The 16,979-nt window shown below is 46.3% G+C and overlaps 7 protein-coding genes across 7 annotated transcripts; 3 read left to right on the top strand and 4 right to left on the bottom strand.

Moving 5' to 3' along the window:
* Positions 1-69: 69 nt before the first annotated feature.
* On the top strand, positions 70-1,779 carry N7483_001559 (uncharacterized protein; the record flags this gene model as incomplete). The annotated part of the gene is made up of 2 exons (XM_057084996.1): positions 70-1,664; positions 1,725-1,779. The coding sequence occupies 2 exons, from the start codon at positions 70-72 to the stop codon at positions 1,777-1,779; spliced, it is 1,650 nt and encodes a 549-aa protein (XP_056951145.1).
* Positions 1,780-2,004: 225 nt separating this feature from the next.
* Positions 2,005-3,957, bottom strand: N7483_001558 (putative alpha-L-rhamnosidase A; the record flags this gene model as incomplete). The annotated part of the gene is made up of 1 exon (XM_057084995.1): positions 2,005-3,957. One exon carries the CDS (start codon positions 3,955-3,957, stop codon positions 2,005-2,007), a length of 1,953 nt encoding a protein of 650 aa, XP_056951144.1.
* A 775-nt stretch (positions 3,958-4,732) lies between these two features.
* N7483_001557 (uncharacterized protein) lies at positions 4,733-5,135 on the bottom strand (the record flags this gene model as incomplete). Its single annotated transcript, XM_057084994.1, has 2 exons — positions 4,733-4,938; positions 5,024-5,135. 2 exons carry the CDS (start codon positions 5,133-5,135, stop codon positions 4,733-4,735), a joined length of 318 nt encoding a protein of 105 aa, XP_056951143.1.
* A 2,303-nt stretch (positions 5,136-7,438) lies between these two features.
* N7483_001556 (uncharacterized protein) lies at positions 7,439-8,798 on the bottom strand (the record flags this gene model as incomplete). The annotated part of the gene is made up of 3 exons (XM_057084993.1): positions 7,439-8,226; positions 8,273-8,621; positions 8,667-8,798. 3 exons carry the CDS (start codon positions 8,796-8,798, stop codon positions 7,439-7,441), a joined length of 1,269 nt encoding a protein of 422 aa, XP_056951142.1.
* Positions 8,799-10,505: 1,707 nt separating this feature from the next.
* Positions 10,506-11,026, top strand: N7483_001555 (DUF3807 domain-containing protein; the record flags this gene model as incomplete). The annotated part of the gene is made up of 2 exons (XM_057084992.1): positions 10,506-10,535; positions 10,586-11,026. The coding sequence occupies 2 exons, from the start codon at positions 10,506-10,508 to the stop codon at positions 11,024-11,026; spliced, it is 471 nt and encodes a 156-aa protein (XP_056951141.1).
* A 3,016-nt stretch (positions 11,027-14,042) lies between these two features.
* N7483_001554 (HesA/MoeB/ThiF family protein) lies at positions 14,043-15,552 on the top strand (the record flags this gene model as incomplete). Its single annotated transcript, XM_057084991.1, has 3 exons — positions 14,043-14,259; positions 14,305-14,518; positions 14,574-15,552. 3 exons carry the CDS (start codon positions 14,043-14,045, stop codon positions 15,550-15,552), a joined length of 1,410 nt encoding a protein of 469 aa, XP_056951140.1.
* Positions 15,553-15,639: 87 nt separating this feature from the next.
* On the bottom strand, positions 15,640-16,819 carry N7483_001553 (dTDP-glucose 4,6-dehydratase; the record flags this gene model as incomplete). Its single annotated transcript, XM_057084990.1, has 3 exons — positions 15,640-16,067; positions 16,118-16,659; positions 16,713-16,819. The coding sequence occupies 3 exons, from the start codon at positions 16,817-16,819 to the stop codon at positions 15,640-15,642; spliced, it is 1,077 nt and encodes a 358-aa protein (XP_056951139.1).
* Positions 16,820-16,979: the final 160 nt, after the last annotated feature.

Below are 16,979 nucleotides of genomic sequence, written 5' to 3'. Positions count from 1 at the left end.
TCCATCATTGCTGTTCTAGCGGTGGTTTTGGTGCTCTTTTACAATGTTGTGGGCATTTTCAACCCTTCAATGCCTCTCGATTCACTCGAGGCTCGAGCTTGTCAGCATCCAGTTGCTGAGCTAGTTTCACAAGCGAGGAAGACTTTCAATAAGAGCCTCCAAACTCAATCAAAGACGTTGGAAGAGGCGGTGGTGGAGTACCAACGGAGGTATAAGATGCCTCCGCCTCCCCATTTCGATGAATGGTATGAGTTCGCGAAGTCGCGAGACACCGTTTTAATTGATGAGTTCGACACGATATACCATAGCCTTCTCCCTTTCTGGGGACTCTCACCTAGCGTGATACGTTCTCGTGTAAGGGAGGATCTGGGGTTCGTCAATAAAACCTTCGTGATGGGTATCTCCATCCGCAATGGAGAAGTTTTTGATTTCGGGAAGGGTCAAGGAGGATTCCAAAGAGAGGCGACAGTGAATATTTTGAATAAATTTGTTCAATGGTTACCGGATATGAATCTCCAATTCAATGCCCATGACGAGCCGCGAGTAGTGGTTCCACATGAGCAATTGAATAGATTTATTGCCAAGGGCCGTGAGGTACAATCCAGCCTGAATTCCCACTTGAAAATTTCAAGCCAATTTTCACCGGGCGACAATGACGCTATATTACCTGTTTCCATGAGTAGATGGATCAATATCGAATTCCAGGAAACATGGCTCCACTCCCGACTATCTTGTCCACCAGAGTCTCCTGCTATGTCGTTGGATGGCGATGCGCCAGATAATACAGCTGCGTATGCCATGGAGCCCTGGGGCTTCGTATTCAATCAAACTGCCGCAAGCGATATGTGCAATAGTCCGTCATTAAGGCATCGCCTCGGGGTTTTCCAACGTCCTAATTCGTTCAAGCTGAGCAATGAGCTCGTCCCCATGTTCTCCATGTCGCATCCTTCCTCATTCCAGGATATCGGTATTCCGTCACCATTCTACTACACAGGTGGGGCGAGATTTGATCCAGAGAGCTCTGTGCCATGGGAGGAGAAGAAACCCCAGCTCTATTGGCGGGGACGAACTACTGGTGGACATAGCCAGGGAGGTAGCTGGCGTTATTTGCAACGACAGAGAATCATCGAGGCTTTGAACAAGCCGCAATCACCGCATAATGTGATGCATCAAAAGTCGGGAGCTAAGTGTGCTTCAAAAGGACACTCTAATTGGGAACTACAAGAGGCGGACCAATCAGTAAATGATTACTTCAACGCTCATTTTACGGATATCATCGACTGCGATGCGGACTGCACAGAAGAGAAAGAGTTCTTCGAGACTGTCGAAAAGGAGCCCCAAAGCAATGCATGGCAATACAAATATCTGCTTGATATGGATGGCCACGCATACAGCGGTCGGTTCTATGCTTTCTTGCGTAGTAAGAGTGTCCCCTTCAAGATGACATTCTTCCGTGAATGGCATGAGAATATCATAATCCCATGGGTCCACTATGTTCCCCTTCACAAGGATGGCATTGAAATTGCCGAACTGGTTCGCTTTTTCCAAGAAGATCCAACTGGCCAGGAGATTGCAAAGTCTATTGGAGAGGACGGCTCAGCATGGGCGGACCTGGCGCTCAGAAATGAAGATATTGAAGTTTTTATGTTCAGGCTCATGCTAGAGTAAGTCATTCATCGTCCAGTACTTGCTACCACATGTGCAAGCTAACTCAGGTCTATCAGGTATGCCCGTGTTCAAGATGATAATAGAGAGTGGCTTGGCTTTCAATTGCCATGAGCCCAAGATTAGCCATATTGCCCGTCTACCTACTTCAATTCATCGAGCCAATCAACATAGGATTGTGCAAGGTCAGAAGAATGGGTTCGATATACGAGGAAAGGCTGTATGAAAGCCTGGAATCTGCAGATGGATGTCACGAGAAAGATGTAACTATATCACACATAAATGATAGACACTTGATAAATCCTGAACTGGAAAGTTGGGCATAGTGAATAATGTTCACTAATGACTTCCAGTTTCTAACTCCCAATTTCCCCCAGGTATCACCGCCACTCCATTCACCAGTTTCACCTTTTGCCCAATGCTCGACACCAGAGTGCCAATGACGCCAGGGAGCCGAACACTTCCCTTCGTGGAGGTGGGTGTGCTGAATGAGAACTGACTGTATCCTTGACCAGATGAAGACTTAGTATATTGAACCGAGAAAACGCCACGGGAAGTGCTAAGTCCGGCATCTACTGTGGTGAGATCTCCCGGCTGCGGAGCAATCTTCCATGATGAGCCACCGGGCCCAGTAAGTTGAATTCCAGCGGCGTACGCTGTAAGCGCATACGTCGGACCAGTAGACCATCCGTGAGCATGCGATATACGCGCATCATCGATATACGGAGCGTAATGAATTGACCCATCGGTGGAGTATCCCTCGATTAAGGTGGATTGCGTCATCTTAGAGTCAAGCAACATATAACCCCACTGAAGTCTCAGTAGATCTAAGGCCAGGTTTGGCTGTTTGGCGATGTAATGGGCCTGTAGCTCGAAGCCTCCAATGAACGGTGAGATGGTTGCACCGGCCTCAGGCGCGGGCGCACCATATTTACCCCAGCGGGCTTGTAGTACCTTGGAAATGATGGTGCTTTGATTGCTAGAAGTCAGACCAGACTTGATGGCCCACGTATTTCCATCCTGGGGATGAAGAGTTGTGGTTTCATTGTCGCGGTAGAGCCCTGCTTCAGAATCCCATAGGAGCTCATTTGCAGCAGTCTTGATACCTGCGGCGACGCTGGCCCAGTGGCTGATCATCGAGGTCTGATTAACATCCCGCGCCAGATTCTGTGCGTCTTTTAGAACGAAGTGGAGAATTCCATTCGCTTCAATGTTATGACCTCCCATACCATATCTGAGCCAGTCAGCACTCCAGGTCACATTGGCCAATCCAGAGTCGTCAATAGCTTCCAACGCCCATTCAACACCTCGCACATATTGGTCCCAGTAGCTCGAAAGCCAAGCTGTATCACCCGAGAAGCGATAGAGGAACGATACTCCAATGAGGTTATGCAGGTGATAAGTGTAGCTGATAGTTCCATTGAAAGGAAGTCCCGCGTATGGAAGCTGCCCATCCGCCTTCTGCAAGGCTAGCAAAGACTCCAGCCCCATCCTGATACTGTACAGATCCCCGGTGCTGACTGCAATGCTCTCCAACGAGATGGCCATGTCGCCAGGCCAGACAAGTCGATCACGCTTAGCCCCATCAGTAATGGTACTCTTGCCATTGGTGATAGTGTAGTTGTTGTACCAAGCGTTTGTTTCTGGGACAGTTATATCATCTGACTGAGAGGTAATAGCATCTCCAGCTGTTGGTTCAATTGTAGCCAGTTGATTCGTGTAGGCCCCAGCATACCAAATTCTATTGATCAGCTCGTCATCGGAATGGAACCATCCGGTATAGTCACGTAGGCTCTGCATGGGTGCAGCGGTGAAATTCACATGAACCGAGTTGAGGTTAATTGTTGCACTTGTGTTCGACACCACGGTTAAATAACGAAACGCGCCTCGTTGGAACTGACTTCCCGGGGTATAGACTCCAGCTCCTTTTCCGACGTCGAACCAAAGAACTGAATCGTATCCTGAGTTTCCGGTAGCATCAGAGTACTTACTGCTGATCCAAAGGTTGGATTCAGTAAATGTCACTCCTAGAAACGCACTGGGAGATGAGACGGATTCCACATCTAGTGACACTAGACCTGCAACATTCTTGCCAAAGTCTAAGGTGAAAGAGGATAGACCATTGAAAGTGGCTTTCCCGGATGAGTTCGTGTTTGTAACGGAACCATTGACTTGATAGACTGACGTAGGTACAAGGTTTCGCGAGGCTGGAGCTAGTATATACTCTTCATAAGGCACTTTCACTGCCGCTGCAAGAAGCGGCAGCAAGAAAGATGTGATTATTGAGCGCATCTCCGATGATGAAAAACTCATGGGCTAGAGATCGTACTTGCATTTATACCAGTGCTGCTGTCGTCTTTGTGCAGGTATTCGAGGATTCATCTCGGTGTATCTCATTCCGATGAGGGGAAATATGCGGAGAGGATCAGCGCTCTGGGGTTTCATTGAGCCTTGGAAACAAGTGTCAATGCTTTGAAATGCTGCCTAATAATTGGGCTCCGAAAGAGGTGTGCTTCCTGCTTGTTTTTGAAGATAGAAGCCTCCCAGAATCGGGACTTCTCTCATTGCCGATGGGATATACTCTTGGCACAGAGGTTGTAGTTGGTAGCCTCTCAGTTCCGATCAAACGAATCCACCTATTTCCACATGAAATTCCTGCTTCTTCTTTTTTGTTTCCATTGATCGGCCTTGAAATCAGACGATCAAATACCCGCCTGCGAACAAACCATAAAGAGACAGGCTAGGTGTGGTGGGTAGAGAGCGGCGCAGCGGATCGGGTCAGGTCCGGGACCAGCAGATATTGAGCTTGTGAAGTGAGAATGAATTATTTGATCAATACATTCCATCATGATGGGTCTAAATAGCGGTAAAAAGCTTTTCTGATGCTGGTTAGAAGTTAGTTTTGATTTACTGCTACTACTAGTGCTACCACTGTGATTTTTGGTTATCATGATGGATATGGGACCTCGGGATGCATATACTAATAATTTCTACATATAGGTCCGCTGGTAATGCCAGTGCTACTAGACGACACCCAGGCCTCCAGATCTGGCCTCAGGCTTTTGGTTCATGTCGCACTTATGATATATCTTCCAACGATGTCTCCCGCCTCGATTGCAGTGAGACATTCTTGGATGTCGACCAATTTCTTCTTCACGGTGATTGGCTTCGCCCGTCCATCTCTGACAAGCTCAAGGGCCTCTTTAGTTTCACTCATTGTCCCTGTGCTGCTTCCAAGAAGGCGCACGCCTCTTGCCACAAAATACTCAGGTCCTATAGGGAATTGCATGGGCGTTGAAGCTATTTTGACTGGTGAGAAATTCCATGTGTCGCAGAAATACTTGAGAGAGAAGCTTACTTATCCCAATGCAAACTAGAGCTCCCATTTTTCGAACGTATCTTAGCGCTTGCTCATAGGCCTTTGGGCTGGAGCTGACGACTAAAACACCATGGGCCCCGCCATTGGTCATATGAATCACATCTGCTGGGAGGTCCTATTGAGGTCAGAATAGGATGCTTATACATGATCATGAGGCTTGCCTTGGTTTTTGCGAAGTCTATGAAGACGTCGGTGCCGAGTTTCCTACAAATGCTTTCCTTATCCGCACTATCAATTCCAAGTACTCGCAGCCCAAGCGCTTTGGCGTATTGAACAGCCCTGAAGAGTTAATTCCAGACATGTTTTGGATCCATGTTACACTTACAAATGCCCAAGACCACCACCACAACCCTCAATCCCCACCCATTTACCTGCTTTGAGATCTGCTAATCTCAAAGCTCGATAGGCCGTCGTTCCTATGAGGATGTCAGTTTTTGTGTCACAACAACTGAGTCTAACTCACTCACCAGCGCATAATATTGGGGCGGCATCCCCGGCGGCGATGTCCTCCGGAACTCGCATAATATATCTAGTATCGACGACGGTATGCTCTAGTACAGGTAAAGTCTTGAATGAGGCTCGGGTGGCAAACAATTTGAATGAAGGATATCCCCGGACCATACCTGCCCAGCAACCATCAACATCTTTCCCGCTCAGTTTTCGGCTATCGCAAAGCTGCTCGTTCTCCGTCTTGCATATGTCACACTCGTGGCAGATCGAATACAGCAACCTGTGAGCTACTCGATCCCCAATTTTTCATTCATCATCCACATCAGGTCCTAATCTGATGATGCGTCCGATGCCTTCATGCCCGGGAACGCTGACGGTAGGTTGGAGTATGGAATCGATCTTTGGATGAGGTGTACGTCCGTTCCACGTACCCCTGCTGCCTCAATTTTTACCAATATTTCGGTCCCAATAGGCAGGGGTATATCTCGTTGCTTAATTTCGATCTTCGTGTCCACTACAATAGCTGCCGCGCTTTTCTTCATGATTATTTTGGATTACGAGGATAGGAGAAAAATGAATTGGCTTTGCTTAAATTCTATTAATCAGGCTCCAAGGTTCTAGTAGGTTTTTTAGTTAATGAATACTTGTTAGACCAGTTGAGAACAAAATGCGGGGAACAATGTACCTGTGAAGTACTTTGGAAACTTCTCTTCAGAAATGCTGCATACATCGTCGGCCGAATTCGGTAGTATTACCCCTCTGAGATAGTCTCATTCATACCCGAGGATAGGTGAATTCAACAATCTTACCTAGCATCTAGATATGTTTGTTAACTTGAAAAGGCAGACCAGGCCATACTTGATTCAAAGCGTATGTAAACTTTTGTTCTAACCTCAGGCTGTCAAAAATGGCTGTCGCGCATCCAGGCTGACATCGATGCTACAGCTGGGTCATTACCCCGGGCCTGCAGGATTACATCGTTTACAGCTCGAAATACTCAAGGTCAGGCAACTAGTGCATGAAGAACCCGACCTCGCCTGAAAGAGTCTTGGAAGTGTGCAAATGCTGAATAACCCGGCAGGCTGGATCCCGAGGTCCATCATCCATGGATGTGTGCCATGAATCACAGTTTTGTCACCCCGGGAGGATCGGCGGCAGATTGATCTAGTCTGCCAGAAAATTTAAACTTGAAACTAATAATATGAATATATGCACATATGTATTGGAAATTTTGGACTGCGCAGTAAAATTAGGCTGTAGCATGGTGCGATGATGAAGGGATATGTCACAGCCATCAAAAAAAGATTCAAAAGGACGAAAAGAAATGCTCACATCCGGATTTGAACCGGAGACTTCATGATTGACTTCATAAATCCTTTTTAAGGAATTGCTAGGTCTTACTAGTCATGCGCTCTACCAACTGAGCTATGCGAGCAGTTGATGTGATTTGACTTTTATGACATTATAGCCCCAACTTTTTAAAGATAAAAATATTAAAAAATAAAAAGATTTGCTTACATCCCGCCCGGCGGATAGCAGAAACCACCATTTTATTTTTCTTCTTATATCTCCTCAATGCATTTTAACAAGCTAAAAAATAATTATATCTTAAGATAAAAGGCTCTGGTTTTAGACCTGAGGAAAAAATGTTATTTCAAACATACTAGTACTACTCAATCGAAAGTGTCGGTGGTATGGTATACTAAAATCATCATGATGATGTTGATAGTGTTATACTATATATTTCACTGCCCGTCCACGGGTGGGCGGGGCCAACTCGAAGCCCTCAAGTGCTGGAGCTTCAAGTTCAAATCCTCAACCTTGGAAATGTTGAACTTCAAGAAATTGAAATTTTGCGCCATGTACTTACTACCTAGGTACATCCATGGATACCTAATATTCCAAGGTTCAAACATTTGTTAGAATGAACCAGTCGACATAGGATCAATGTATAGCTGGGCTTTCCCAGCCGCCACCCTTTCGAATTTCTAAATCCTCTGCATCGTGACTAAAAAGCCAATGCCGTCGCTCCGTAAAACCCCAGAACACAGGGTTGAAAGGAGCGTCCTGCTTCATGACCTGGTCTCTCTGCACTTGCTCGTCTCCATCCTCGATGTGAAGAATATATTGGTGCTGTCTAGTCATGCTTTGAATCACCGACGCCCGTGGTCGACGTAGGCTCTCATACTGCTTCAGCGCCTCGGAGAGGTCGGTGTACCGACTGAGGACTTGACTCAGCGTCCCCGCATCTTCGCACGCCTGCGCAGCACCTTGCGCCAAGTAGGGCAACATGACATGCGCTGAGTCTCCCAGAAGAATAGCTTTTTTAGAGGGATGGATCCAAGTAGACAGTATAGGCAAGTCGCATAGGCGCCACTTCTGAAATGAAGGCGCAAGTTGACAGAGCTTATAAAATTGAGAATGCCAAGTTGAAAACCGCTCGCATAGCTCCTCATTGTTCCCCTCGACGACCCATACTTCATCAGTTGTCTCGCCTTGGGAGGTTGCACAAACAACCACATTGTAAAGTTCTCCATCTCGAATTGGATAGCCCACTACATGAGCGTCTGGTCCACACCATGAGGTGGTCACAGGTTTATTTATCAAATCTGCCAGCTCAGGGTCTTTGAGAAGCTCCTCACCACGTATTACAATGCGGTATGCAACATCTCCTGTGTCGCGGGGTTTGTCCGGTTGACCGGTAAGCAATGGTCTTGAGATGGATTTAACTCCTGAGATATGTCAGCTTCTATACAGAGCCTATGAAAGTATTCATACCATCAGCACAGATCAGCAACTCTGCCGTCCACGAGGTTCCCTCTGCAGTGATTGCCGCTGGTATACTGAAGTCATAATCAACCACCCGCTGGTTCTTATGAACAGTAACGCCAGCATCCAGAGCTGCTTTGAGCAAAACAGCGTGGAGGTCGGCCCTATGAACGAGGTAATAAGGAGCCCCGTGTGTTTCTTCGTTGTTCAGAAAGGGCAGCCGTGCGATTGTGGAGCCGTCTTCCCAGCGGACGAAGTTGTATCCTGTGGAAATGGTTTTTTTGATTCCGTTCAAGTCAACTCCCCAGCGAAGTAGGAGACGGCATGAGTTTGGGGGAATTCGTATACCGGCGCCAGCCTGGAGTCATTAGTTTAATGCCAGAGGTAGTAGAGGTAGACCGACCTCAACAAACTCAGAAACCGAATCGATCACTGTCACAGTATGACCCTTTCTTTTGAGCGCAAGAGAGGCACATAAACCTCCTAGGCCTGCACCGACGATAAGAATGTTGCGAGAAGGAGCTGATTCAGACATAGTTGCGGGACGCTCGGGTGATCAATCAATTAAGTTCAGGCGAAGCTTTTCAAATCTTAACTTTACATGCTGAGGGGTAATCGAGTTTTATGTCACTTAATTCAGGCGCTCAATGCATCACTAGTAATTGCGCTAGTAAATGTACTTTGGAAGTACTTCGGTGTTTATCCTGATCGCAGCGGGGTGAAGATGTGCTAACGAGCGCTGCTAGTTGGACACCCCAAGAATACTAAAAGGACACCCTTTGCTTGATTAGGTTTAGCGTATACACCTCCTTACATGTCTCGCTGCCGCCAATGTAATTAATCAGTTACACCAATGTCCACGGACTCCTCATCTACGACTCGGACCTCTACCTTCTACCTTGCTGTTATTAATGGATAAAGTAAAATTAACTAAAGGAAGTGGTAGCTTGAGATCAGGTAGCTAAGGGGAAATTAATTTAGGATATTATAGCCTTTTTGAATAGAAATTAAGTAGCTAGAGAACTTAAAAGATATTAGTCATATATTCCTTTTATCTTAATATATACATTTAAAGGATATTATATAGATGATTCAAAAAGATACTGGCGAGTGCTTCGGTTAGACTACAAGGGTCATCAGAAGTAGGCTTACTTATAAAATAATAGGCTATAGAAGAACTATTGTTAGCGACGGCAAGATATTAGTTAAGGAGGAGTGGTCAGAAATGGATGCTACATTGGTGTCACCTGGACAGCGAGATGTGTATGGAGGTGTATACGCTAAACCTAATCAAACGAAGGGTATCCTTTTAGTATTCTTGGGGTGTCCAACTAGCAGCGCTCGTGCTAACCATGTTCAGCAAACAGTCTTGTATAGCCCTTCCGTCCCGTGCATATCGATGTAGCTGCAGAAACTGGATTTGCAAATGAGGATTGGGACGAATGTACTGGTGGGTGAGGATTTTCTTCATTTTAATATTTGGTTTTATAATTCAACAGGCTTGCACGTCAGCCCAAGTACGCAACTTGAACCATGGAGCTTGAAACTCCTAGTTACAGTCCTGGATACTATGTTCTGTTCATCCATAAGTCCCCCAACTTGGCTTGCGGCTGGCAATGGGAATGTAGAGGTTGTGAGGAAGCTTCTCGGGAGGCGCACAAGGCGTGAGGGATGATTAGACGTGGATTGGCGAATTGCATTAAATTGATTTCTCTTCAATATGAAGAAGCTCGAGAGCATCTGAGGCTACAGGTAACCAATTGGCTACCTCTCTATTGAGAGCAGTGTCTAAAAGAGTCAAGATAAGGGGCCAATTGGAGGGGCCAGAATGCTGCCATCTGGTCAAAGAAATTCGAGAATTTCCAGTAAAATAGGCCCTTTCGCATGAAAAGGGCAAGTTTCAAGGAGCTTTAATTTGTTCGATGAGTTTTTGGGGGAGGGAAAAGGGGGTTAAGATTCGGCCTCGCAGCCCTGAAAAGCCCCCGAGGTTTTTCGTGTACACTTAGTCAGCTTTTGGCCGCCTTTCATCAACTGCTGCGATCCAACATATGTGAACCAGCTGCGATTTGCGTCAATCTTGCCTGTCCCCTTGCTCTCCTCCTTTCGCTCGATCTACTCAAATAACTAAGGTCTATCTACCGTGTACATATCCATACCAATCAAAATAGCCGAGTGGATCCAGGTCCGGGCCGAAGACGCCGAAACGACGCGAACGCGAAACTTGAGATCCCTCACCACAGTCATGGGAGTTGAAATCCCAACAGTAACTCTGGTGAGTCAGGTTCTATCTGCTTAATGTGAGGCCCTGCTAATTTATTACAGGAAGATCTCCAAGCTTTCCATGCCAAGCACTTTCCCGCAAATCCAACTCCCCATGCCTTCACCAGTCAGCCTACCGAATACGAAGAAACGGGAGAGGATGACCTAGGTTATTATCCAGATGGCGTGAAGCGAACCCTTACCGATGAACAAATCGAGATCTTCCGGCACAGTGAGATCCATGCGTTGATACGCGCAAGGGAGCTAGAACAAGACAACGCTGAATATGAAGCCCGAAGAAACCTCCCCGAGAAATCGCAGGAACACCCCCTGACTGAAGAGAAGATACCCCATGCTGCGTCTAGCAGAAAAGCTAAGAGATCAGCCGAGCAGATGGATGAGACTGTCTCAGAAGCCTTAGATTACGAGGGCAATGATCAAAAGTCAAAGACTCAAACTCAGAGTGGCCTATACTCTCGAAAGCTTATATCCTATGATGACTGAGTCCATCCAGCACTAACCAGAGCGAAGTTTCCAAACATCATCAGTAAGTTCTATCTCTACTCTCCAATCCCCACCCTGCACTGTTATGATGAAATCATTTTATAGTCATCCTTAGTCGGAATGCCATACCTACAAGCTTCAAGTGGTGTAAGGCTTTGACGACTTTAATCTTCTCTCTGAGGCCCTTCTCATTCTGCATTTTACCACATTTCAAATTTTGAAGTCACCTACTGATATGTTACAAAGGAACAATTGAACCCACACTCCGCGGCTCACAGCAGTCCGTGTCACGTAATCGCAATATGGGATAGATTCCAGACCGGGTGGTCTCCCCGGGCTTCATACACGAGCATGGTGATCCTCTAGCGCGACACCAGTTGATGAAATTGAAGCTCGGCCAGAAATAGTCTAGGCCTTGGCCTATGACCTTCGACTAGGCTCATCGGAGAGTTACAATATGTAGCAACAGATAACACATTCAATCAATACTCATTCAATTCAGCTATTTTATTGTCGTCCAACTATCCGCTTAGACAAACCTCACATACACTGTCCCATAATCACTGATGACTCAAACAAGCAACTCCCATTGCAGCAGGACGAAGAGTCGTAGCAAGCACCACCGATATTCATGCATTCAGTGGTATCACTCCTTGGGGAACACAACCCTCGAGAGCACCGAGCACCGCCCGCCATATCGCAGCATTTTGTGCCACTTGTACACTCCGCGCTAATTGAACAAATGGAACCCTCGCTACGCTTCGGCATGCACCTCAATAGTCCGTTGACGCTAGTACAGAATCCCTCGCGACACTGGTGGTCTTCCTTGCATTCGTCACATTGGGAAATGTAGCGTGCCCGTTGACATGTCATACTCTTCCTCTGCGAGCAATGAAGTTTGGTACCTGCATTGGCGTGACAATCCAAATCGATGGTACATTGATCGCCAAGACATTGAGATACATGCATGGTTGATGGGTGGCTATTGGTGTTCATCACGACGTGTGACTGGTCGACTATCTCACAACTTATGCTCTGAACCAGTCCACCGACGTAGTCGACCATGTTGGAGGCCTGATGGGGACGATCGAACATTCTATAGTGGGAACGATCGATAGAGAGCATCGCTTCCTGGCAGTTGGAATCACTGCTCAGGTTAACAACGTCTTCATATTTGCTTGGGGCATTTCAATCCGTACCTATAGACCGTGCACATTGCCTTCTTCCCCGCAGGTGCTTCGCAGGGGATATACACAGATCCAACATTGTGATATCTGTATATCTTAGTTTTCTTCTGCCCATCGTAGTATTTGAGGCACTCACAATGCATCTGTAGTATTAAGCGTTTGACACATCCCATCGAGTGGCACCTCTCTCTGAGCACTCCACTTGGCATATTTTTCACTGGCATATAGCCGTGGGAGTAATGCTTCCACAGGTGATACGGCTCCGAGCGCTGCCAATGGAAATGCAAAAAGGGCAACAGCCACGCGATTCATGTTTGCAGTTGTATATAGAAGCGATTATGCACATGTATTCAGTAGTAAAAATCCATGTACACTCAAGGGCGACCTGGTTTTATATCGCCAGAGGCAGTTTTCTGGTCAGTCCAAGTGCTCAATATTATGTCTCGGACTGTCGGAAATAGTAGACTGCACGAAGTAGGTCACGATGAACTGGGATTCGAGGAATAGCCTTCACGTACCACACAGATTGCATATGTATCAACGAGCCCGGAGCATTGCAAACAATTTCAGTTTCCTCAACCCATCCCGATATAAGCTTTTCTTGCATATCACATGAGCCGTCCACTACTATCATCCGTCAATACCTCAAGTTCAATTGTTGGAACCTGAAGGTAGTGTTCATGACTCATGCTAGTATGAATGAAGATTCAATCTGCATGTCTTGATCAGCTTTCCAACCGTGGTATTACTACACATGATCATCAATGGATATGTGCACATATGGTGAAAGAAGTTGGATCTGTGCCTCTTCTCGATAAGGCTGCAAGGCTGTTTCATCAAGTCCAAGTCTTTAAAATGCTAAGGTGCTGGAGTTAATGATACTACCAAAATTAGCATTTGAGTAGTACTATTGGACTCGACTGCCAGTGTCTTCCAAGGTTCAAGTTAAACTTTTCCTGGCATTCAAGTTCACATCTATATCCATACATGTATACAGCTACTACCAGTAGTATCACAAGAAAAGAAAAAAAGAAAACCAGCAAGGTCAGGAATCGAACCCAGGACCTTCAAAATCAGAAATGCGTGAATAGCCTCAACAGCTCTCACTTGATACATCCATCGCCATCCGATAATTCCTTCTATCTCGCTCAATTATTTTTTATTTTGAGGATCTGAGAAGTGAAATAGAAAGAGGAAGGTTAGAAGTATAATGGGTAAAAATATGAAAAATTCCAAAAAAAAGCATTATTCCCTGGCCGAAGCCAGATACCCTCCCACCCGCCGGTAAAGTCTCTGCCACTGAAGATGGGTCCAGCGTCCGCATTTCAGTACCTTTGTCCCCCAGAAGGGTCGCCGACCGCTAGACTAGCAGGGCAGAGTGGTTACAGGGGGAGCTTTTTACTCAAATATAAGGGAGAATTTGTGACCATTTTGTATTAGCGTCTCCTTTCCCATATACTATACTGCAATAGTTGGGAAATAATTGAACATTTTCCTAGAACATTTGAATTAAGCCTGAGATTCCAAAACATGCACTGTTTCTTAAGTAGTAAAAGAGGTCTATCTATACCAGCACTGTGCTACTAGTACCACTATATCTCTCTTACTAGTACTAGATTGTGACACTATCAGCAAACTTCCGTTTTATAGCCATGTCAATTCTAGTTTCAATTAATTAGTAATAAGACCCCATACTGGCATTAATATAAACAGTCATAATTTGAAGCTTGGAATAGTATGGATTGAAATGTGGCGGTATGCTTATCTTATCGGGAATGAATGTTTCCCAGATGCGAAGTTGCTTTTTCCGACTCTCCTCTCTCAACGCCATGGGAAAACTCGAAGAAACATGCGCCTCTCTTCGGGCGCAGATTGCTGCCACAGAAGCCCAGCTTGCTGGACTGAAACGCGATCTCGTGCGCGCCGAGAGTCAAGCGGCGCATTCGGAGGACCCCGCGGAAAACAGCCAGTCGCGATGGCCGTTACTCCAGGAGGAATATAAGCGGTATGGTCGACAGATGATTGTGTCACAAGTTGGACTTCCTGGTGAGTTTTGTTGTCGGTAATTTTAGGACTGTCTAACGCCTATAGGCCAACTCAAGCTGCGTTCCGCAAAGGTCTTGCTAGTTGGAGCTGGTGGGCTGGGATGTCCCGCAGCTCAATACCTTGCCGGAGCGGGCGTCGGGACTATTGGATTAATTGATGGGGATACGGTTGAGATATCGAATTTGCATCGCCAGGTCTTGCATCGAAGCTATAACGTGGGGAAATACAAGGTGGACAGTGCGATTGAGTCTTTGAGAGAGTGAGTACCTGCCCATAGGTTATGGCCCTGGGCTATGAGTGTGCTAACCAGCTAGCCTCAACCCACACGTCAACTATATCGCGCATCGAACACATCTTACTCCTACCGACGCCGCTGCTATCTTCAAAGAATACGACCTCATTCTCGACTGCACGGATAACCCCGCGACGCGATACCTCATCTCGGATACAGCTGTGCTCCTAGGGAAACCACTTGTCTCTGCATCTGCATTGCGCACAGAGGGCCAGCTTATGGTATTAAACCATCCCCCTCGAGCTCCTGGAGACAAGGAAGGCGGGCCATGCTACCGCTGTGTATTCCCAAAACCCCCTCCAGCGGACAGTGTGGTCAGCTGTGCAGATGGTGGCATCCTAGGACCTGTCGTTGGGACTATGGGTGTTTTGCAGGCACTGGAGGCAATCAAAGTGATAACATCAGCCGCTCCGTCTGCACCCGCTCTACACATTTTCTCTGCGTATTCAAATCCTCTCTTCCGAACCATTCGCCTTCGTTCTCGACGGGCAAACTGTGCGGTGTGCTCAGCCGACGCGACCGTCTCATTGGATACGATTAAGATAGGGTCAACGGATTATGTGTTTTTCTGTGGCTCTGCGTCTCTCCCTTCTCTTCTGGGACCTGATGAGCGTGTTACGCCAGAGGAATATCGTGAAAAATGTCCAGATACCGCGAGCCACACGATCATCGATGTCCGAGATTCAGCCCAATTTGGGATCTGCAATCTTGAAAATAGTATCAATATTCCAATGTCGAATATTCTCGCATCAACGGGCCAAAAGTCAGATGATAAGGATCAGTCGACCTCAGTACCGCCGTGGCTTCCCTCAGATGTTCTGAACCCAGAATCTAATGACCCAATTTATGTTGTTTGTCGTCTTGGGAATGATTCTCAAATTGTTGTCAAGAGGATGAAGGAGCTAGGGCTGGACCGAAATGGGGAGAGATTCATAGGTGATATCCGCGGTGGCTTCCGCGCATGGAGAGAGCAAATCGACCCTCAGTGGCCCGAGTATTGATGTTCACTCACATAAAATTATGTATATACCTATCATGATCACTATTTGAACAGGAAGATCAACTGAATCCGGATTCCATTTCGTTGCTCAATAATCCTTCCATGGAGAGTCACGCTGACACCAAACTCCATCGATCCTAGAGTACCACTGGATAGTCCTTTGCAAACCCTCGTCGAATCCCGTGCGTTGTTTCCAACCTAGCGCTTCCAGTTTGCTTCCATCGGTCCAGTACATGCTGTCATTGAAAGGCCGATCCTTTACCATTTCGATTGAGTTGAATAGATCTCGTGAGAGGTGCTTTGAGCTCTGAACAATCTTTTTTGCAACTTCCAAAACCTGCACCTGGTTACTAGATGCAATGTTGTAAGCCTCGCTGGGGATGCCTCTATGGAATATCACGTCAAGAGCCTCTGCTGCATCGGCTGCGTATAGAAACGCACGCACGTTCCTCCCTTCGCCATGGATTGGCATCTTCAGGTTATCGTTGAACAGCATGATGAATTTTGGAATCAATTCTAAACACTCGTGTCAGTATAAGCTATAGTAAACTTGATGTGCAACATACTCTCAGGAAACTGATATGGACCGAATACGTTATTGCACCGTGTTATTATGATCGGCATTTTGAATGACTTCTGGTATCCCTTGACTATCATTTCCGCTGCTGCCTTGCTTGCTGAATATGGATTTGTCGGGTTCATAGGATGATCTTCAGTGAATGAAACTAACTGAGCCGGGTCATTCTCGCCGTATATCTCGTCTGTTGACACATGTACGATTCTCTGGATATTTCCCTGTTTTCGACAAGCCTCCAGCAGGATTTGAGTTCCTAGGACATTAGTCGCGGTAAATGAAAGGGGAGTCCGGAATGACTCGTCGACGTGAGTCTTCGCCGCGAAATGCACAATTGCATCCACGCTATATCTTCCAAGGTTATTCTCCACGTCTTTGATATCACAAATATCCCCTTTGACAAAATGGAAATTGCTCAAATGTTGAACCTCGGTAAAATTGGCCAGGGACGCGCAATATTCCAGATTATCAAATCCAACGATGATGTACTTGTCTCCGTATTCGCGCAGCATATGCCGCACAAACCATCCTCCACTATAATGATCAGATGAATGACTGCCCAGAGAGATTTCAAACCCGAGTCTCACATAAATCCTGCAGCACCGGTCACCATTATCGTTTTCATGTGGGCCAGATCCTTATTTCCATCATGACTGGAGGAGTAACCGCTGGACGAGCTGTCATTGAAATCCATTTTGATATTGATCAGCTGCAGAAAATTGATTTCTGAGACACTCTCTCATTTGAATGAGATTCTCCATTTATCCTTCTGACTGCGAAGAAATAAATCCGTTATTGTGTCTCTGCTCATATCGAACCCTCATTAAACTTTCTAGTTTCCTGGAAGTTGTGAT

The sequence above is a fragment of the Penicillium malachiteum genome, assembly GCF_028827825.1.
Source record: "Penicillium malachiteum strain IBT 17515 chromosome Unknown utg000001l:1.0-8184562.0:1.0-8186909.0, whole genome shotgun sequence".
NCBI classification, from domain to species: Eukaryota; Fungi; Ascomycota; class Eurotiomycetes; order Eurotiales; family Aspergillaceae; genus Penicillium; species Penicillium malachiteum.
Note: the sequence above shows the minus strand (reverse complement) of the source record. Positions and strands in the feature narration are given on the sequence as shown.